We start from the raw sequence: 23,769 nt of genomic DNA on the forward strand, positions 1-23,769 counted from the left end.
CACACTTCCCATTCATGCACACAAAACACAGGCACATACACACACAAACACTCTCTCCCTCACACACATACGCTCAGATATAGGCTACACTATCTCTTGTTCTCTCTTTCTGTCTCTTACACACATACACACACATACACACTTGTGCACATAAACATACAAACACACACACGCCCTGCGCACGAGAGAAAAGCCCAAGAGAAGGGGATGACGTCACGATGCATGACGTCAAAACATCTTGACGTCGTCTTATTGCGCAAGTATACACTACATCGGGGTGTGCACGTTAAAGATCCCACGATTGACAAAAGGGTCTTTCCTGGCAAAATTGTATAGGCATAGATAAAAATGTCCACCAAAATACCCGTGTGACTTGGAATAATAGGCCGTGAAAAGTAGGATATGCGCCGAAATGGCTGCGATCTGCTGGCCGATGTGAATGCGTGATGTATTGTGTAAAAAAATTCCATCTCACACGGCATAAATAAATCCCTGCGCCTTGAATATGTGCGCGATATAAATTGCATAAAATAAAAATAAAAAAATAAATCCCTGCACTTAGAACTGTACCCACGGAATACGCGCGATATAAGCCTCATATTGATTGAAGTATCATGCCCAAGTCTTGGAAATTCTACCCCAGCACATTGGCTCTAGATCAAAAATGGAAGAATTGGTTGTCACCCACCGTATTTTAGTTGGTACATTACCAAATTTTGGTGAACTTCCATCCCCAACTGTAGCCTGAGTTTGTGCACAAAGAATTCTTCTTTATCATGTATTATCGGCATGAACATTTCTCAAGTTGATTACAGTATAGCGTCCGTGGGATACCTCCAGCTTCCCTGGGACCAGTTCCGTGGAGAAAACAAATTTGATAGACGATTTTCGGAAATAACTGTCGAACTTGTGTGGGTTGTGGAAGTGTTACCTTTTCTTGCAAAACGGCAGACAAACAATGAATGGATGTGGAGACACGCACATGTTTCCCGGTGTAACACGAAATTTTTACTCCACGAAAAATTTACTCCGGAGTAAATATTTCGTACGAAATTCTTACTCCGAGTACACTTTTCGTACGAGAAAAGAACTCCCCAAGGCACGAAAAAATTACTCCCTCCACGAAATTTTTACTCCCCATTTTTTTTACTTCCAGTAAAAATCTCGTACGCAAAAATGGGATGCAGGCGAAGGGATAATGCCAATAAGTGATCTCGCGCACATGAATGTCGCGCTACCCTCCTTCCACCACCAAGACTAACAGGGGACAAGGGAGTAAAAATTTCGTACAGCTGGCATGGGAGGTTAAATTGCTCGTGTTGGGGTGAAGTAATTTATTCGTTATTTATTCGTCAGGGGAGTAACATTTTCGACCGAAATGTGACTCGGAACACACCTGTCGTGGGGAGTAATTTTCTCGTGTTATGGGGGAGTAAGTTTTTCGTGAAGGGAGTACAATTTTTGTGCGACATTTTTACTCCGGAGTAAAAATCTCGTGGGAGTAATTTTCTCGTGTTACACCGGCACACCCCTCGCTAGTGATTTGTACCTTCATGGTTTGTTTGCCGTTTTCAAAACATGGTCAATCTCCTACAACCCCGACAGAATTCGTCTATTGCAAGCAGAAATCAAATCACACAAACATTTCCTTTCTCTCCCAAAAGACACAAATTGGTTCTGTCTGAAGCATCGATACACTTTATTGAAGAGCTACCTATCTTGGCACTAATGTCACATTCAAGTGTAAGTGGACACATACATGGAAGGTGCACATTTTCACGCCACATATTTTCGCCAACATAAACTTCTCACTCAATACAAATCCTCTCAGAATGCTTATATATAGTGTAAACAAACAACAGTAGAACTGATACTTTTTAGACCTCTTGTAGAGAACAATTATCTGCTAACAGAGGAACACCGATACTGAACACCAAGGTAACCGAATCATCACAATTGCCCCAAAATTTCTCCATGCTTAAAAAGTATCAACTTCGAAGGGTAGTTTTGAAAGAACACGCTACGTACAAAAAATGTGTCAATTTGCTTCTAACAAGATGAGCAGAGAAACCCAACCTGCTCAAACATATTCACAAAATATATTGCAACAAGTATCTGTTCCTCGTCTCTGAACATGATAAACTGCAGAAAAAGCTGAACTTGGTTTCAAGCTGACCATATTCTGTTTTTCACTCACTCAAACTGTCTCAAGTTACGCAAAGCTGCAGCGAGGTTTTGAGTGTTGCATTTTGACAATTTTATTCATCCTTCTCTTATTGCATGCACCTGCTTTTGTTCATACTCTCTCTCTCTCTCTCACACACACACACAGCTCATTCACACTAGCCAAGATCTACACAAGGTACGCCATAAAAACGGACAAAAGACGGAGAATCGAGGGGGGGGGGGGGGGGGGATTAGTGGCAGGGTGAGCAGTGTATCTTACTTTTAATTACCACTGGTAGCGCAACTCAATAACACCCTCGCAAGTGCAATACACAGATTAAATACTTTCACACATCTAAGTTTACAAACTGTACAAAAAGTGCACAAAATGTGGGGGCAAAAAAAGGTGTGTGGGTTTTACACTGGTCACAATACTCAGGGGGATGATTTTTTTTTCTCCAAAGGATACTGTACAACACCAACTTTGGGGGAGGGGAGAGAAGATATCGGTAAATATTTTGAATATGTTAGAAATACATTGGCTTGCTTGGCAAACCAGCTCAATATACAAAAGAACTGCATTTCTTTGACACACAGTGTATGAACATAGTATGGAACAAGCTTCATGAACATTATGAACACAAACATTGCTCAATCAAATTGCTCAGAAGAAAAAAATGCAGAATTTTCTTTGTACAAAACATGACCACCAGAGCCGTTGAAGATCCATCTCCACCTACCTACACCCTTTTCTCCCTCTCAATAATAAAAAAAATAAAAATAAAAGCTGTGGGGACACATGTCTGTAAGGGTGAAAAACACATGACAAATACAAATAAAAAAAGAACTTCTGGCAAAAAAACTATCAAGACCCAACAACAAATTGAAAGAGTCCCACCATAGTTTCATTTTAGAACCACGATTGTCCTGGAAAGGAAATGTGCAATGCAGCAGAACTTCAATTCTAATTCCAATGATAAATGGAGAACTATTTTCTCTCGAAGAATGCAACAGAAGACATTTCAGTTGAAAGGTTTACTGTTGGATCCTCTACGAGTACCAAGGTTGAATTGTAACTGAGAGCTATTAACAGTCTAAAAGGACAGATATTCAAACGCAAAAAATAAACCTCACCCAACTGACCACCCTTTCACCTAATTTCAGTCATATGAATGAAAAATATACTAGCAGAAAGTTTCAAAGAAAAAATGCACCAAAGTATAATGAACAAGTTTTAGTAGGCAGACAAGGCTTCCCAACCACAGAGATTATGCTTAGTACTTTGCTAACAGCCGAGACTGATTAAAAAAAGAGACGGAACTGAACTGAACACGAACTGATTCTGCAAACAAACACACCAACATGGATCCTTTCTTTTTGAGTTAGAAACAGAGTGAACACATTAAACCTTCAAAATGAGCTGAATGAAAAATTAAAATGAGCAGAAAAAATAAAAACACTACCGGGTAGATACAAATGCCATGCAAGTCCCATAATTTTTAGAACAAATAAAGATGGAAAAAATGACCACAATCTCTTTCTCAAAGAATTTGCTTGAAATGTATGTACAAAGCATAAAGAATATATTTATAGTCATACTGAATCTTGCCGAGTCCCAACAGAGGCAGTATGTTTAAATACTATATTCCAAGAAAGATAAATAACAGATGGATCAACCACTTGCGCTCACGTTTCTTTGATCCCTTTATTGTTTTTCTCTCGCACTCCCCTGAACGTACGTATAGGTTACAACACGAGTGGTTTTTTATATGGCTTGTATTTCAGTCAAGACCCAGCGGATGAATATCATCGGGAGACACGAGCCTTTGGCGAGTGGCTCTCGATTGATATTCCCGCTGGGTCTTGACTGAAATACAAGCCATATAAAAAACCACGAGTGTTGTAATCTGTATATCCCATTCTACCATCAAACACAAAGTGTAGACTACTAGCGGCACTTTTGCGATCTGTGGAGTGTGAAACAGTGTTTTCAGCGAGACATGGCCTTTTTGCAACCTTAAACTAAGTGACCGTCGCTGAAAAAATAAAACGAATGAGTGCATCTATAAGTACGCGGTAACACTACTTTCAGACCGTTTAAAAGCGTTAAGTAAAGGTTCATAAGTTGCAAGAAAGTAATGAAGTCGTATAGAAATCCATTTAGTTGAAGCGCACAATTCTTTTGCGTTTCAGGTCGGCGGAACGGGGAAACCGGTTTGGCCCCCATTTGGCTTACTCGACTCGATTCAGAATCGATTCCACGTTGTTTTTTTCGAACGCATTATTATACAATTAGTCTTATTGACAGAGAAGCAAATTTTAGGGAACACATATGTAGATTTAACCATTTGCTCCCTATTTGAAATGTATCTACATGATAAACTGTTTTGCGAGTGTGTTTGCATGAACCTAAACTGGTATTGATGCGATGAAAACAGGACCCAAGTCTGTCACCGCCGCTTGATTGCATTTTGAAAGAATATGACTGGATTACGGAAAAATACACACATGTTAAGTTCTTAGATACCTTCATCGCCAATGTGGACTTACTGCAGAGCCAGGCAAAAGAGTAGACTTGCTCGCAAAACACGTGAAACAGCTGATGATAGCGAAGCCCAACCGTGCCAGGTAAGGACGGTCTGACAGATTCTCAAAAGTCGTCTGCTAACGAAGCAAGGGGAGGGTACTCGTGTTTTTGTTTTGGTTCGCTAGCATCTGGTTATCTTGTAAGTTGAATGTTCGTTTTTTCCCACCTGCATTGCTTTCATAATGAAAGAAACGTTTGCTTATTGCATCTCATACATCAGATCAGTTCTGAGATTCATTTTTGCGTGCAACTGATATGGTTTTCTGAGCCGTGCAATACGATTTTGGAACTTCATACAAATGTGTCACATTGTTCGGCGCGAGGTCAAAGGTCGGGAGCAAAGTAGTTCTTCGCCCAAATCGGAATCTGCACTATCATATATTTTTTTGAGTCCATGATGTATTTATTGAGCTATAAAAATACAACATATATACCCATACTGAAGTAACAGAGACAAAGAAGGGAGGTCATGGGATATAGATATATACACATTTCACATTTCTGACTTGCACTGCATACACTGGACACATTCATACAAAACGTGCAGTTATAACCAGTCTCTCACTCAGTTCCTACAACTGATCTTTGCAAGAGCTGGCGTTCTCAGTTTGTTTTGTTTTGCCTAACACACTGGTATGTGTGATTCTTTTCAAACACAACATGCAAACTCCTCTCCCTTCCTCCCATAATTGAGAAGGAATAAAAACAACAACAACAAAAAACACTCGCACACACGCATATATCTATACACGTACTCGCACGCTTACTTTACAAACACTCTGAAGTTATTGCAACATCAGTCCATACTTCACGCAATCTAACATACCAATGAATCAACCCTTTCAAGAACACCTGCACTCTTCCAGTACATGGCATCAGTGCAGCTGCACCTATCTCCCTGCACAACACACACACACACCTCATGACCCACATCAGCTACTCAACAACAACGACGACGCAAAACCTTGCAGCAAATGCACACAGGTAAGCTTGCACAGCCCTAGATGAGAAAATTTCCGGCGAGGCAGTTTCTACCTGCACGGAAAAGCAGTTATGAACCCCCTGGATACACCTCGTCCAGTGTGTTATACAAAACAGCAACCTCCATGTATGTAACAGCAACCTCCATGTATGTATAAGGTACTGTACACTTATTCACACTTTACAAAACTTCAAAGCAAATCATTTCCCAAGAGGGCACTGGAAAAGATGTAGGGAGTAGAGTTGGGTATGGGGGGTGGAGGGACGGGAGGGTGGTTATGTTTCAGACTCCACAAGGAGAACAGTGAGTACTAGATTCTATCTGATGGAAGTCAGGATTGCCTCCCTTCACATATCCAATGACAACACGGTTGCTTCCCTTGAAGATACAAACACAAAAGACCAGCAGATTGCTTCCCTTGAAATTATGATAGTTGGGGACACTGCTTTTCTGCTGTCCACAAATGCTGAAACCTGACACTGCACATAGTACTGCGAAGTTAGTCACTGGACTGATTTGACTGCATCTGTTCAGAACTGGAACATTCTGCTTCTGCCGTCTACCACAGAATACAGTTTACAACCAATCCACGAAAGCTTAGTACAGCTGTTTTCTCAATCATGTATGTATCTTATCTACCCAGGACCACAGCTGCCCGAGAAACAGACCAAAGAACCACAACACAAATGGACATCTGAACTCTCTGTTCAAATAACTGGTTTGAACCAGGAACTGATTACAAATACTTATTCATAGCACAGAACTCTACAATCTGTTCTGTTGTTTGAAGAAGACAGAGCTTAGCCAGCAAAACCTTGGAGTTCGCAGTTCCTTAGTATTTACTTCACCATCCTTTTTTCTGGAATCTGCAGTTCCATAATATTTACTTCACCATCCTCTTTTCTGGAGTGTGCAGTTCCATAGTATTTACTTCACCATCCTTTTTTCTGGAGTCTGCAGTTCCATAGTATTTACTTCACCATCCTTTTTTCTGGAGTCTGCAGTTCCATAGTATTTACTTCACCATCCTCTTTTCTGGAGTGTGCAGTTCCATAGTATTTACTTCACCATCCTTTTTTCTGGAGTCTGCAGTTCCATAGTATTTACTTCACCATCCTTTTTTCTGGAGTCTGCAGTTCCATAGTATTTACTGGGCTAACCCTTTTTTCTGGAGTCTGCAGTTCCATAGTATTTACTGGGCTAACCCTTTTTTCTGGAGTCTGCAGTTCCATAGTATTTACTGGGCTAACCCTTTTTTCTGGAGTCTGCAGTTCCATAGTATTTACTCCAACACTCTCTATTCTAGTCACAGCAGAGTGGACTGGTCACTCTTCACAGCTGGGTGTATGAAGAGCAATGATGTCCAGTAGGAGTGAACTGTCATCCAGAGGCCGCTAGTTGTCTTGTTGCGTGATGCAGGACGCTTGATGCAGGACGCTTGGTGCAGGGTGCGTGGTTCAGTGTGGTAGGTGACTGGCCGGGCCGTACCGTTCCCTCTCTAGTGCTAACTGTCGCTGAATTGCTTCGTGGTGTGCTTGCGCTGACAGCTGGAAACACAAAGTGAGTGTTTTAGCAAAATGCCCAGTTCATTCCAGGTGTTTGGTACTAGTTCATGCCTAGCAACAACCCAAAAACAAAGCAGTGTACATGTATATTCGTTGTTTTTACATTTAGTCAAGTTTTGACTAAATGTTTTAACGTAGAGGGGGGGAATCGAGACGAGGGTTATGTGGTGTATGTGTGTGTGTAGAGCGATTTAGAGAAAACTACGAGACCGATCTTCATGAAATTTTACATGGGAGTTCCTGGGTATGATATCCCCAGACGGTTTTTTCATTTTTTTGATAAATGTCTTTGATGACGTCATATCCGGCTTTTCGTGAAAGTTGAGGCGGCACTGTCACGCTCTCATTTTTAAACCAAATTGGTTGAAATTTTGGTCAAGTAATTTTCGACGACGCCCAGACTTTGGTATTGCATTTCAGCTTGGAGGCTTACAAATTAATTAATGAGTTTGCTCATTAAAGTTGTCATTAAAATCGATTTTTCGCAAACAGATTTAAAATTGATTGCATCGTATTCTTCATCACATTCTGAATCTAAAAATATATACATATGTCATGTTTACTCTTAAAATGTGATCACAATTAACGAAAATAGATTAATTAGTCTTACGATTAAAATTTAAGAAATCGATCCAAAAATGATTTCATCTTATTCTTTCTCGTTTCCTGATTCCAAAAACATATAGATATGATAGGTTGTATTCAAAACAAGCTCAGAAAGTTAACACGAATACAGAAAAGCGCGCTTTCCTGCTTAGCACAATACGCTACCGCGCTATTCTGGCGTGTGCATATCACTGCGTTTTGCACGTGGGAGGTGAGCGATTTCCTTCTCGCGGGGATTGACGAAGCTGTACTGTCTTGGTGAAAAAAATACAGTGCGTTCAGTTTCATTCCGTGAGTTCGACAGCTTGACTAAATGTAGTAATTTCGCCTTACGCGACTTGTTCTATGCTCTGTATGGGAATTGAAAAAAGTAAAAAAAGGCTGAAATTTTGTAAGTAATGGCAAAGTCGACGGCGCGAAGCGCCTAGCCCCCCCCCGGAATTTGTTTCTCCAAATAACCCAAATGGTGCAATTTGGTGTCATCTAAGCTCCAAGTTTGCCATTAAATCGAAAATTTTTAATTAAATTTTCATTTGATTAATATACTTACCCGAGTCACATATTTAGCATTGACGCAGTCGAGATGCTAGGTAGACTGAAAAAACGCTATCCCGTCTATAGTATAAGGGAAGCAACCCAAGCAAAAAAGTAGCAAGCTTGCTACCCTGGGTTGCCTCCCGTAGCGTGCATCACGCCACAGCTCTCGTACCCAATACGAGACACCCTCATTCGACTTCTAGAATACAAAGAAACTAAAAGCGGGGAAGGTGGGAGGGAATTACCTATGTGACTCGGGTAAGTATATTAATCAAATGAAAATTTAATTAAAAATTTTCGATTAAATTACATATTCTTACTCCGAGTCACATATTTAGCAGATAACTCCAACAAGGTGGTGGGTAAGATCAAAAAGTTCAAACTCACTCTAAAGTTCTGGAGAGACAAAAGCCAGCTGCCGCCAAGGAAGGAATAGGCCGAGACCCATCCTGACAGAGGGCAGCAATGTCTGCAGAACCTGATAAGACAAAATCCTAGCGCCAGAAGCTGTGCGCAGGACATCATCCAAACCCCATAGGCAAAAAAGGCCAAGGAGGAGGCCCAGGCCCTGGAAATGGGCTCGGGCCGAGCCGAGGGAAAGATAGCATAAGCTATGACAAGGCGGAGGGCAAGAAAATCCCTTGCCAAGAAACTGGCCCACTGCCAAAAGTCAGGAAAGGATCCCGTGAGAAAGCAACCACTGACTCACTCTAAACCCTTGCCAGGAACTGGCCCACTGCCAAAGGACAGAAACGGACCGAGAACCACCCTGATTGACAGCCGAGATGTCTCTCAGGCAAGAAATGCGAAAGACGACCTCAGAGAGCCAGTAAGCTGTGCCCAGCACTTCTTCCAATCTTCTGAACCGTAAAACAGTCCGGAAAAGGACCCCAGTCTTGGATAAACCCGACCAAGTAGAGGGAAGGACAAGCTGCCCCCCCCCCCCCTTAAATGGAAGGAAATGCTAATGGCCTGGAAAAGATCCGTGCGTAAGGTTGCCGGCTAAGCCCTGAAAAGGACCGACCCTCACGGAGACCATAAGGCAACCATGCCAAAGTAAGAAAACTTTGGGATGGAGTGAGGCCCAAAAGGCCGTTGAGAGAACAGTCAGCTCCGGAAGAGTGACCAAACTCCAAACCGGAAAGAGAGAGACGCCTGAGTATCAAGTACCAGGGTCCAACTCAATGAGCAAAACTCAAGGGAGACGGTCACCGGTCGTCCCCTGCCCATCCCTGCGAAAGCAGAGAGAGGGGTAAAAAAGGGGACGAAGCGACCTAAGGTAGTGCATAAGCACCGCAAATGCGGACTCGCAGAGCGAACCAGCCGTCAGCCTCCCGAGACCAGAGTTCTCAGTAATAGTCAAAGTTGCAAGTGAAAAAGGGGTGACCAGGCCGGAAGCCCACCCCAGCAGAAATCGTCCCAACTCACATCATGCAAGCATGATGGAGAAGAGGAAGAGACGAAATCCGCAGTCACAGGAACCAATTGCCAAAGTCGCAACACGACAGGCAGGAGACTATAACACAGGCTAAGGCCGAGAGCCTTGCTGCCCGTAGGCCGGCCATTGCACCAAAGTACTTAAAGTACACAGGCACAGTAAGAAACCAAAAGTTTCGGCCGCCGAAAAAGATGCTGGCCTAGAGGCCGGCACCGAGAAAACTGGAACATTAGCTAGACCTCTGCCCAAAAAGGGGAGGAGTAGCCAAAAAACCTGAGAAAAAGTGACAAGCCAAGAATGACTTCTCAAACATGCAATGCCCAGACAATGCACCCTCAGGAAAATCTGAATGTTACTTCCGAGGCCAACTCAAGTGAACCTTAAGTTTGGACGAAACACCAGAACGCGTCTGATCGCTAGAGAAAGACAAAGTCAGACTCGGCGAAAGACAAACCTGGACCGAGTCCAGAAGCTCGTGGCAAGAGAAAACGGGGAAGCCCAAAGGCAGAAACCCCCTTTTAAACGGAAATCGACCTCTCAGCACCCACACGCTGGGAAAGAGAAAGAATGTCGAAGCCCGAAGCCACAAGCACAAGGAAAGCAACAACCACCACCTCCAACGGATGAAATGGCTGTTGCTCCCGCCGAGGCTAACACCCCGAAGCCCTAAGGCCGGCTGTTGTTTCAAAAACCCAGCGTGCCTATGACGGCTGTGAAAGAAACAATCTCACCTGAGCTGAGGACGTAGGCCGCTTAGGCTGAGTCCGCTTAGGTATAGCCTGCTTAGGAGCGGCCTGCTTTTGCTGCTTTCAAATTGAAGCTCAAAAGAAGGGAACCGCTGTTCTCTGTTGGTCTCAATCCCCTGCTTCTGGCATGAGAGGCCAGGCTGCCGGAGAGAGACCGTCCACCAAGGATGACGAACTGAGAATGTTCCTTGTCGACTCCTCAGAAAACCGGGAGTGGGCAAGAAACAAGTCCCTTCCGCACGAGACCGCATGGGAATAGTGCAGAGAGGACAGCCTCATCTGTGCCTCGTTCACCCTTGTAAGTGTGGAGAGGAGTGAGACACTTCCTCCGCGTCCTGCCCTTTACTAAGGGGAAAGGGCGCCAAGGAATCTGCCAGAGCGCAAGGAAGCGCCCGCAGGAGAGCCTCGGAAATGGAACTGAGTTCCAAAAGTTGTCAGCCCCCTTCCTCAGAGAATAGGAGATTCTGCCCATAGAACGGCAGAACCGAATCCTTCCTCAACGGCTTCGTAAGAAGCGAAGAAGTTCCGGCGTGACCGGAAACGGTGCACGCGGACGGGGAAAGGCCAACAGGCGGCGACGAGACGACCTTGGCCAAGGCAACTTCCTCTGGTCCGCTAAGGGCACGAAGGAGGAAGCCTGCGCAGGAGCGGCAAGGTATTCCGATGCCAGCTCCGAAGCAGAACCCTGAGGAACCAGCAACGAAACCGACGCCGGAGGCCACCCCCTGTCGAAGAGGGGGGCTCGGCGAAAAGGCAAAAAGGCGAAAAGCTACTAAGGGCGATTCTTCAAACCAGAAGTAGCTGCTTCCTCTTTGCCAACCGAAGTCCTTCCTGTTGGCAATCGATTGTGCTCATTCCCTAACTGAGAGGAGGATGAGAGGGACCAAAAACCAAGGAAAGTGGGAGAGAGGAGCTAGCGGCCACCACCTGAGTGTGTGGATGCTGCTGTCCCAACAGAGGCAAGAAGCCTGTATGCCCATAGGGCAAGCCTTGTTCGAAATTCACCGGCGACCAAACGGAAGCAGCGGGAACTGAACCGGAAAATCCGGGAGGAGCCGGAAGTGCGGCAGCAACAGCAGCGCTATGCCAGAGCTGGTGCTGAGCCACCTACGAGCTGAAGCTCGGAACCCAAAGGTAGGCCGTAGGCCAGAACCGGAAGTGACAGTAACCTGTGCACTACCCGCTTGACCTACCCTCCTGCCAAGGCCGGAAGCGAAGCTGCCGGAAATGGCTGCCGTGCAAAGGGCAAAGCTCAAACCGGAAAGGGCCATGGGCTGCCCACACACCGATGAACTAACATTTCCAGCCGGAGCCGGAAGAGAAGCTGTCGCGGACGACTGCTTACGTATAGCGCAGCTCAAGCCGGATGGGATCATTATTTGTCCACGTTCCAACGAGGCACTACTTCCGTGAACCGGAAGTGCCGCTGTCGCGTACGACTGCCGACGTAAGGCAAGGCTCAAACCAGACGTGACAGTAGCCTGTGCACTAGCCAGTGACCCTACACTTCCGGTCGGAACCGGAAGAACAGCTGTCGCGGGCGACCGCTGTCATAGGACAAGGCTCGAACCAGACGTGACAGTAGTCTGTGCACTAGCAAGTGAACCTCTACTTCCGGCCGGAGCTGGAAGCGGCTGCCGCGAACGACTGCTGACGTAAATTCGGAAGCTGGCCAGAGCCGCCGAAGGCAGCTGCTCCTCGTACACGGACCCGAAGACCGAAACGCCACCTGAAGGGGACGGCTCATAGCCAAAAGAACCCGACAAATGACGCTGCGAGGGAAGGCCGTAAGCCGAACGCCCATCCTGTTGGCCATCGATGAAACTCTCACCCCTGACTAAGAGGAAGATGAGAGTCACCAACGACCGAAGGCAGCTGAAGAGAGGAGCTAGCGGCCACCACCGAAGTGGGTGGCTGCTGCTGTCCCAACAGAGGCAAAAAGCCTGTGTGCCCAGGAGAACCACCGTATTCGAAATTCACCGGCGACACAACAGAAGCAGCGGGAACCGAACCGGAAAAGCCGGGAGGAGCAGGGAGTGCAGACGCAACAGCAGAACTATGCCATAGCTGGTGCTGAGGAGTCTGCAAGCCACAACCCGGAAGCCCTAGGCCGGAACCGGAAGTGACAGATGACTGTGCACGACCCGTTTGACCTACATTTCCTGCCCAGGCAGGAAGAGCAGCTGCCGGAAACGGCTGCTGTAGCAGGGCAAGGCTCGAACCGGAAGGGACCATGGGCTGTCCGCGAACCAGTGAACCAACACTTCCGGCCGGAGCCGGAAGCGAAGCTGCCGCGGACGGCTGCTTACGTAATTCGTAGCTCAAACCGGCAGGGACCATGGTCTGTCCGCTGTCCAGTGAACCACTACTTCCGGCCGGAGCCGGAAGGGAAGCTGCCGCGGACGGCTGCTTACGTAACTCGTAGCTCAAACCGGCAGGGACCATGGTCTGTCCGCTGTCCAGTGAACCACTACTTCCGGCCGGAGCCGGAAGGGAAGCTGCCGCGGACGGCTGCTTACGTAATTCGTAGCTCAAACCGGCAGGGACCATGGTCTGTCCGCTGTCCAGTGAACCACTACTTCCGGCCGGAGCCGGAAGGGAAGCTGCCGCGGACGGCTGCTTACGTAATTCGTAGCTCAAACCGGCAGGGACCATGGTCTGTCCGCTGTCCAGTGAACCACTACTTCCGGCCGGAGCCGGAAGTGCAGCTGCCGCGGACGGCTGCTGCGAGCACATACCTTGTGACGACCGTATCCCAAAAGGGACCTGCTCAGGTGCACTCCCACAAGCGGTAGCCACCGAGCGCCGGCCGAGAAGAGAAACGCCTCCCTGTTCACCGCCTCCAGCACCAACGCCGAAGCCAGCAGGCTGGACAGGTGATCCGGAAACAACAGGAACACAGGAAGCCAACGACCGAGGGTCGCACACCCCCGGGAGGGAGGCAGAGCTGGAAACAAGGTCCGTCCACGCCATCTCAATTTCTGGAAGCAAAGAGGACAAAAGGCTAGCCACAGACGTGGTAGCGGTAATGCCCGCCGCCCGCGAGCCAGACGAAGTTTCCTCCGGCGCCGAAATGGGCACCGAAAAAACGAAGTTAGTCTTCGGGTCAGAAACGTGAACCGTGGGGTTCCTAGCCGAAGAAGTAGAAGCCGAGGGCTTAGGTTTGCCAGGGCCTATGCCCTTACTCTCGGCCTTAGCTGCTCGCTTTTTCTCACTATCAGACATGCTGTCACGCGAGAAAACAAACTACTGAAAATACACAAGTCTCTAGGACGTTAAAACTTCAGCAGAATAAACTAGCACAAAGTACAAGCTACAAGCAGGTAAAAGTGCTACTGGTCGACGCTAAAAGTCCGAGCACGGACCCAAACTAACCAGCAAAATACACCACGTGTAAGCGAAAAATGGCGACCAAAATGGCGGCCACAGCAACAAACTACCGAGCAAAATTCACAAGTCCGCGGACGAGAAAATTCTCAGCAGAATGGCAAAGCAAACAACAACAAAATGGAACAATCTCACCGCTAGAAACAGCTATGAGCAGACGGGGAGCCGAGGCTGGTGGGTGTCAAGCAGACAGCAAACAACAGCCTAGGAGCGAAATCAAGCACGACCTGTCTCTCTGGCTGAAAGATGTCGAATGAGGGTGTCTCGTATTGGGTACGAGAGCTGTGGCGTGATGCACGCTACGGGAGGCAACCCAGGGTAGCAAGCTTGCTACTTTTTTGCTTGGGTTGCTTCCCTTATACTATAGACGGGATAGCGTTTTTTCAGTCTACCTAGCATCTCGACTGCGTCAATGCTAAATATGTGACTCGGAGTAAGAATATGTAATTTAATGAAGTTTTTAGAACCATTTTTGCCTCCCCCATTATATTTTTCGGCGGACAATTTGGCTTTTTCGGCAGAACCACAAAAAAAAATTCGGTGGAAATTTGCCTTTCGGCGGACAATTCCCATGCCTGCTGTGTCTGCCCTTCCTCCCTCCCAGCCTACACAAGCTGTCTTTGTCCCTTCAGTTCCCTTCTTGGTGCACACTTGTCTTTACCCACATTGTGTGTGTTTGTGTGTGTGTGTGTGTGTGTGTGTATGTGTTTGTGTGTGTGTACATGTGTGTGTATGTATTTGTGTGTGCGTTTGTGTGTATTTGTGTGTGTGCGCACATGTGTGTGTCTGTCTTACTTGACGAAACCCTACCTGGTGAGCGAGAGCGGGGTCCATGTAAGCGCGGTTGTAGAGTTCTCGCTGCAGCAGCTCTGCTTGCTCCCTGGAGGCAGCAGAGGGCATCAGCTGGGGCTGGGAGCCAGGGTGCAGCGACTGCAGGGAGACCGGGGTGCCGCTACCTGATGGCAGACCTGCCATGGGATCAGCACCTGATATTACAGAAACCATTAAGTAAGGCTTATTGACATACGTCTTAAAGGCTTATTGACATAAGTCTTATCAAGCCATAAACAATCTCTCTTTTTAATCCAAACATATGGATTGCTTTTAGTTGATTATAAAATGTAGCCAAGGCTGTACTGAAATTAGGCCCACCGTGAAACCTGTTTTAAGGACTTCTATTTTAATTAAATGCCCTCCATTCTGAAATTAGTTCTAAAGTCAAATTTTTACATAAGAAGTCTTTCATCTTTATCTTCCATTCTTAAATTAATTCTACTGTAAAACCTGTCTTTTAACACCCTTTATTTTAACTAAATACGCTCCATTCTGAAATTATTCTTGCCGTGAAACATCTGTTTCAGCACCTTCTGTTTATTTAAATCCTCTCCATTCTAAAGCAAATTCTACTGTGAAACTTGGTCAAGACACGGAATTACATGAACAAGTATGTTTTCTTTGGGCCATGATTTTTCTGTAGGAGAGAAAGGCCTCACACAGCTAGCTGTATGTCTGTGGAACTACAGTGGAACACACCTTTTAAGACCTAAAAAAATGTGAGAAAATCAGGTTTAACCAGGCGGTTGTCTTAAAATGGAGGTAAATTTACAGACGTTATGAACAGAGAGTCTGAAACATCAAGGTCTTAAAAGGGGGGAAAGTCTTAAATTGGCAAGGGGGGGGGGGGTGGGTCTAAAAAGGGGGTTCAACTGTATTATCTCTCTTTCCTCATGCGAGTCAGTGATCCCACACAAGAAAATCTATTCTATCAAACTTGAGCCTAGCATCTCAGTCATGTTCCATCAAAACTGAGCCTAGCTTCAAGAACACGTTCAGAAAATGAGACTGGTATGGCAAACATTTTCAGGAGACAGATACAGTCATACGTAACAGACCTCTATCAGTAAACACACAGACACACCCTGCTCTTTGACTCTGCAATGGTGACTGCGTGAGAAGATGATTAATCTTGGTGAAGTATACCCTGTTTTCATTCACCGATCCCATCACAGGACATTGTTCCTCTATCTTTGCTACTTTGTCAAAACTCAACTGGAAAGTTTTCGAACACGGTTAAAGAAGCTCCACTCTCAACTATTCTTCTGTGAAATATCTTGAATCTTAAATATCTTATGTTGTTTTTGTGATCTTTGTAAAGCACCCTGAGACGGCTACTTGGCCATCAATAGCTCTATATAAGAATATTTTATTATTATCAGTATTGTTATCATCATTATTTTCATTATCATCATCATCTTCATAATTATCATCATCACTATTATTAAAATGGTGTATCATGTTCCTACAAAGAAATCACAAGAGTGGAAGCTTTGAGTACCTGTGAAGATGTTGGAAAGGCTACAAAGCGGAAGTAATTATGGATATATATATATTTATCTCCAGACTTTTATAAAAGATCTGTCACAACTGATAAGTGTTGATCGGAGATTAGTACTGTAAAACAAGGGCTGACCTTATTTGCAGAATCATGCCTTGTTAGAGACCTAGTAAAACTGTGGAACACAGGTACCCCTTTTTGCCAATTAATCAATTTCTATCAACATTTTGCTAGACATATTCAGCTCCAGTGGAGTTTAATTTTTAATTTTCTCCCACGACTCCAGTAAAGACCTGAAACGATGACTGTGACTGGAATTTGATAAGGATGTTATATTTGGTTAAAAGAGGATTGTTGGGGTAAAAATTTTCCCCCTCAAAGCTTACATATTTAACGCTATGCAAATAATAAATTCAGCCTTTCTGATTGGTCTAAATATTCAGTTAACTTTAAGTAGATTTTTGTTATTGAGTATATAAAGAAATATATACAGCATACAGATTTCTTAATGAAACTAATATTGAATTCTTTTTTAATCCCATTGAAAAATGTCAGAGAGTTAACGGGACATCAGAGACTAATTTGTAACTATCCTGGTGGAAAATGGGGTGAAAAAGAATGAAAGCGGAGGACTCAACAATGAAGGAGAGAGACCCAGAGAGAGAGGGAGACAGAAGAGATACAGGTAACACAGCATAAAGACAGGTGCCAACTTACGAGCGAAATGATATATCAACAATGAAGGCGAGAGACCCAGAGAGAGGGCGACAGAAGAGATACAGGTAACACAGCATAAAGACAGATGCCAACTTACGAGAGAAATGATATATCAACTGCGCGGGGTCTACCACCCCTCGGTCACTTTTTGTGCGCAAGTACAGTTCATTGGTGACCCGCTGCATGTAAACCAGCTGGTCACTACTCAAACCTCGCTGCGCATAATACTGGTAAATAAATTGCGTCGACATCTGCTCCAGTTGTTGGGCATCTGTAGAGTACAAAATGGTGCAGAGAATGCAGAGCAGGTCAACAAGAGAAAGCCGTCGCGCCAAAGAAAATGTGATGCCTTCAGTTGCCTGAACAGAGGGAGCGTTTGGGTGTGGGTGGGTGGGGGGGTTTACACAGAAGACAGCTAGAGAAACCTTCTGCTTGACAAAAAGTAAAACTGCCTGAAATATTTTCGACTTTTCAATCTTCCTAAAATCAATCATGTGTTTTGGTGATTTTGTCAGTTTCACTTTATGCCACACCGTCATGGTGTAAACACGACCGAAGTTAACGCATTGGAAGCCACCTTTCAATTCTATTTTTGCAAAGCAGAAAATTTCACAGGTACACAAACACAAAAACCAAAACCCTACGACAATAATGTCTGCCATACCAATCCCATTGGCCAATCAACACAAAAACACACAAACAAAAACGCCTTACCTTAATTTACAGGTTTCATCCCAACTTGTGATACAACTGAAGTAATGCTGTTCTTTATTCACACGAAAGAGGTACAAAGTTTGTTTTAACATTCATTTTGGTAAACGCAGATTTGAGAACCAGGTTCACTTTAATTCTGGAGAAAAAAACACCCAGGTGATCTCAGCCTTTCAGAATTTGTTTCTTCTTTGTCTTTTCTTTTTATTTGCAGTTTCCAAAAGCAGAATGTATCTTCTCAAGGGGATTTTGCCTTGAAACCCTGATGGGGACTGTCCATTAGTCAGAACAGAATTAAACTTCAGTATCCAAGCTGGGATGAGCCTAAGAATGATGAAGACATCTTTGTGAGGTCCTCTCCCCCTTCAACGGAGAGAAGGGGTGGGTGGTCATTATCTTACCTGAGTGAGCCAGGTGGGGGTACAGGTGGTGATGCATGGGGTGGAGGGAACCCGGTAACCCCCCTCCGCCCCCGCCCCCACCTGCTGCCAACGCTGCCGCTGCAGCAGCTAAGTTGTCCTGCTGCTGCTGCTGCTGCTGCTGATGTAGGTGTAGGTGGGTGTGGGAGTGGGTGTGGGCATGGGTGTGAGCGTGCATGGCTGCCGCCAGTGCCGCTGGATTTCCCGCTAGTCCCGCCATCTGGAGTCGAGCTAGGGCCTCAGGGTTGCTAGGGGGGACCAATCCCAGACGCTCGGCGTGTTGACGTTCCGCCGACATTCTTTCCACCGCGCTTGCGTAGGACAGGTCCACAGGATGTGGCCCATGGTGACCTTTCGGGAACCAAGGTCGCGCTCAGTATTGGTGTCACGTGTTTGAGACACGTTGGCTATAACGGTTGCTTGGGTTCTAAGTGTGTGTGTGTGTGTGTGTGTGTGTGTGTGTGTGTGTGTGTGTGTGTGTGTGTGTGTGTGTGTGTGTGTGTGTGTGTGATTGTTAGGTTTGTGTGTAAGCTGACAAACTGTTCTGCTACTGCTAGGAACTTTACATTCATAATGACACATCATGTAAATGCACTGTGCTGTGTTGCAAGTTTTCTAGTTCAGAAAACCAGTCAACAATTACTCTCCATTTCTCAATTCCCATGGTGCAGTTACTTGGTGGAGAAAAATTCTTGGTATGGCAAATATATATTCCCATATTCGTACACTTTAAAAAAAAAAAGATGACAGAACAAACCCCAAGTAACATACAGGTTTGAATCTTAATCTTTCAACAACACAGGCACAGCACATTTACATAAATGAGTACATTATTGAAAAGAAAGCTGTTATGTAGTTACATGCAAAGAAAATGGGACGGAAGAAACCAAAAGCATAAACTGAAATGCCGTGCCCAGAAAAGTTAACATTTTTTTCTTTAAACCAGGCTTGATCTGCAATGTCAGTCTTTTCAGAACAACAGAAATCATTAATTATTCAACCAGAAAGAGTCCATTCGTCAATATGCCACCAGTTTTCTGTAAATCAGCTGACTGAAATCTGAGATGTTTTGCAATGAAAAACAATTACGCAAACATAAAATATGCACAGCTTTTAGTTTTGGTCTTTTCCTTCCTTTTTGTTCACTCGATTTTCTTCTTTAATATGATTTTCACAAGGTTAAAGTGAGAGTCTACCCTTCTCTCCTGGTCTCCAGAATTTAGTGACACACATCTATGATGGCAAGATCGCTACAAAGAAACATGAGCACCTGAAAGCTTAGCTGCTTTTTATATTAATTCCTTTTATTTTTGACAACTATTTGTTAAATGTATGCATTTATTTTCTCTTCCACGGTCTTTTCTAGCGAGCTAAGCATTAGAAGTCTACTATGTTGAGTAAATTGAAGCTTGTTATGTTCACTGAACATCAGTTTGCTTGTTTGGTCAGAAAAAATACTAATGTTTTATGCATACCTGTGTTTTATGCATACCTATGTTTTATGCATACCGATGTTTTATGCATACCTGTGTTTAATGCATACCTGTGTTTTATGCATACCTATGTATTATGCATACCGATGTTTTATGCATACCTGTGTTTAATGCATACCTGTGTTTTATGCATACCTATGTTTTATGCATACCTGTGTTTTATGCATACCTGTGTTTTATGCATACCGATGTTTTATGCAAAACCAGTGGCATATAAAGACTCGTTTCCCTAGTTTCAAGTGTTTTTCTTTTTTCTGAAAAGACGACAAATGCGGCAGATATCGCCCACTGAACAGAAACAGATCAGCGAAGAAGTCCTCTCACCCCGCTATGATCTGTTTTGAGGTCACAACGGACGTCAAAACACATCATCGGATCCTTCAGAGCTGATCTGTTTATGCCGACTCAGCCAAGGGATAGTTCTATGGCAGACATTTTGCAGAATTCTCACTAAAAGTGATACATCAACAATCAAGGGGGAAAAAAGGACGAAAATGAAAAAAAAGACGAAATCACACATTCAGATAAAGTAGGCGTGGGGCAGGGTTGTTAAATATGGCATTCTTCCATCACATTTTCTTTGGCATTTTTGTGACAAGATATGATTTGTCCTAATGACTACAATACAGCAAATCAACACCATACATGTATTAATATACAGAAACCGTACAACACAACTCAAGCAGACAATCTGAAATCCCACACTGGTAAAAGTTAAAAAAAATTCAAAGAACAAAAAATCATTTGAATGCAAACTCCAAACCAGGATAGTGATCTACATGTACTTCAAAAACATCGACTTGAAATGAAATAACCAAGAATCTCTACCAACATTTTATCTAACTGCAGCAGAACATAATCCTCTCTCCCCTATCTCTCTACACCCTCAACCATCCAAACACTAACTGCCTTCAAAGCTATGAAGCAGTAAACTACCTTACCCGTATAGCTGCTTTAAAAATGAGATGAACAACTACTCTCCATTATGCAAACACACGCAAATCTCATTCATCCAACAACACAAAACAACATTTCTCCATCCTATCCTGCCCATGAACAAGTCAAAACCCCCACCAACACCCAACCAACCTATCCAATCCCCCCCCCCCCCCCCCCCCCCCAATTCTCTCCTTCCCCCTCGTAATGTCACCCAGAACTGCCCAACACTTACCTAGTCTTTCAAGTTGTTTCTCCCTCTCCCGTGCAGCCAATTCGCCTGCGAGTGACACAGGTGGGTAGACGCCCGGTAGATGACTGCCCCCAGGACCTCCTGGCGCCCCCTGGGCTAACACTTGAAGCCCCGCCCCTGGAGGATATGCAAAGCGGCGCTGAAGCTCCAGCCAATGGGGATCCAGAGGGTTGGCGCCTGGTGGAAGGAGTCGATCCAGACCTGCCAACAAGGAGAACACTAGTCCTGAGAGAGGGATCTCCAGTCACAATTCTCAGAATCTCTGGGCTTTTTTTTCGCTAAGAAATTCTCCTAACTGTGAAGAATCAATGAATGCATAGCTAAGTTAGCACTTCCAGAATCCAATGTCTTCTCCCAGAGAAACCAAGATAAATCTGTCATGATTTTCAGTCCAATGCAGAACAACGTTCACTGCAGGTCAAACCATTTGTTTTACACTTCACAGCTGAAAGATGACAGCTTGTGAAAATGCTGCTCCAAATTTCTTTGTCATGCATGCAATGTAACTATTCTATGACAGCATTTTGTCTTAGAAGTAACTTCTTTGTTCATGGGCTGCAACTCCCATGTTTTTGCACGAGTGGGTTTTTACGTGTTTGACCGTTTTTACCCCGCCATTCAGGCAGTCATACGCCGCTTTCGGGGGAGTCTCAGAAGTAACTAAAGCACACCATCAGTCATAACAACACATTCAAGCGCAAATGCGGCAGAACACTCCAACCACTGCACAAAGTGGTTCCTGTCTTCTTGCCTCTGCAGCCATACGTGGCAGACGCAAAGTAGCCGGCAACACGTAAAACCACTTCCCAGAGCGAAGCCCGGATGGGTAGACGCACAGACGGACGCACAGAGAGAAAGACAGAGATACAGTACCTGCTTTAGAAGCCGGCATACCTGGCGGCTTCAAGTCCATGTCGGCCTTCATCTTTTCCCGCAGCTCCATCTCTCGGAGTTCCCGTTCCCGCAGCTCTCGTTCTCTGGCGTCTCGCTCCCGTTTGTCTCGCTCCAGTTCAAGTTCCAACCTGATGTCACAACAGAGGGGAGGCATTAGTGGGGCATGTCTCGGAGAGATAGAGAGGGGACGGTGGAGAGAGAGAGAGAGAGAGAGAGAGAGAGAGAGAGAGAGAGAGAGAGAGAGAGAGAGAGAGAGAGAGAGAGAGAGAGAGAGAGAGAGAGAGAGAGAGAGAGAATGAGAGAGAAAGAGAGAGTGAGTGAGCAAGAGACAGATACGGATAGTGAGAGTGCCAAAGACAGAGAGAGAAAAAAAAGAGGGAAATCTGCAAAGAGAGTGGAGTAAGTCTACATAGCCTGAATACAGTGCACTGTTTGTGTGAACCTTTCTGCTGAATATGAGGGTGGGGTGGGGTGGGGTGGGGAGGGGAGGGGGGCTAAGGCATAGGAGGTTGTGCATGCATAATTGAGGGTGACATTTTTTCTTGTGGGAACACAGGTCACATGTGTGTCAAAAAGTCTGAACCAGAGTGCTGCATACAAAGATAGCTAAGAGAGAGAGAGAGAGAGAGAGAGAGAGAGAGAGAGAGAGAGAGAGAGAGAGAGAGAGAGAGAGAGAGAGAGAGACACACACACACATAGATATATAGAGAGGGAGAGACAGAGTGAGAAAGACAGAGACAGAGAGACAAACAGAGACACACATACAGACAGAGACAGAGACAGAGAGAGACAGAGAGACAAACAGAGACACACATACAGACAGAGACAGAGAGAAATAGAGAGAAAAGGGCTGCACACAGGCACTTTCACACAAAAGCTACATTGTAAAGTTGTACACGTACACGTACCTCTCTCTAGAGCCAGGTGGGTACATAGCCAGGTGTCTATAGCTGGCCAGAGGATCCACATGGGGTGGCCCTATCCCCATGTACGCTCTCTGTGGATCTTGAGCTGGAAACACAACCCCAAGCGTGTCACACTAACAATGTTTTAACAACAGTGGCATTGACAGCAAACTAAAATATATATATATATATAAACCTCCTTGGCTGGAAACACAACCCCAAGTTATCACTATCAAGCGTGTCCCACTAACAATGTTTTAACAAGAGCGGCATCTACAGCAAACTTGCATATAAACCTACTTTGCTGGAAACTAGTCTGCCATTATTATCTTCTTCAAATCACTCAGTATTGTTTTGAAACAACCCTCCTTCAGCTTGCCATGGAAGTGAGCACTCATACTGACCAAAGACTATCCACTGTGGTGGTGCTTCACTAATAAATGTGCACTTCCAGCAACATGGGTGCAACCTGGAAAATTCCAAAAAACGGCAAAAGTTGGGGTCCAAGCTTTTTTCGTATTTAAAATGCAAAAAAAACCCTCTCCTGGAACAAAAACATCGGCAGCCGATGAAACCAAAAACCGGCTGCCGGCGTGTAGCCGGCAGAGTTGCACCCATGCAGCAAGATAAAAGCAAAAATGCCATTTTTTTCAAGTTCTCTGTATTAGTTAAAACATGTTTTACTCACATTTAGTCATATACAATCGTTTCACAAGAACAACATTTAGAACCATAACAAGCAAAAAGCTTATGAACACATTGTACAAATTCTAAACAATAAAAATAATAATAAGGGTATTCATATGGTGCAAATCCTGCCATAGCTCAAAGTGCTTTACAAAATATCAATGAATCAGTAAACAAATTCAAAGTCATGCACATGATGAACTCTTGAAAAACAAAATTATAAAAAAAACAAGAGGCGAAGCCTTCAAGGCTCACGTAAGAAATCGACAAACAGTAACACAAACTCAATCACTCCGTCACACATACACACACACACACACACACACACACACACACACACACACACACACACACACAGTAAGCATAGGTGAAACTGTGCAAGAAAGCGAGACCCTGGATCTGCCA

General features: G+C 44.9%; 1 protein-coding gene across 1 annotated transcript in view; it reads right to left on the reverse strand.

Moving 5' to 3' along the window:
* Positions 1-5,876: 5,876 nt before the first annotated feature.
* Positions 5,877-23,769, reverse strand: part of LOC138977850 (arginine-glutamic acid dipeptide repeats protein-like) — a 195,617-nt gene continuing 177,724 nt past the window's right edge. Inside the window, exons 18-23 of the mRNA XM_070350457.1 lie at positions 22,681-22,783; positions 21,752-21,900; positions 20,861-21,079; positions 18,179-18,547; positions 14,825-15,000; positions 5,877-7,282 (exon numbers count right to left, since the gene is read on the reverse strand). Coding sequence (XP_070206558.1) covers positions 7,193-7,282; positions 14,825-15,000; positions 18,179-18,547; positions 20,861-21,079; positions 21,752-21,900; positions 22,681-22,783 — 1,106 coding nt within the window. The 3' untranslated portion in view covers positions 5,877-7,192. The remainder of the gene's footprint in view (positions 7,283-14,824; positions 15,001-18,178; positions 18,548-20,860; positions 21,080-21,751; positions 21,901-22,680; positions 22,784-23,769) is intronic.

The sequence above is a fragment of the Littorina saxatilis genome, linkage group LG10, assembly GCF_037325665.1.
Source record: "Littorina saxatilis isolate snail1 linkage group LG10, US_GU_Lsax_2.0, whole genome shotgun sequence".
Classification (NCBI taxonomy): domain Eukaryota; kingdom Metazoa; phylum Mollusca; class Gastropoda; order Littorinimorpha; family Littorinidae; genus Littorina; species Littorina saxatilis.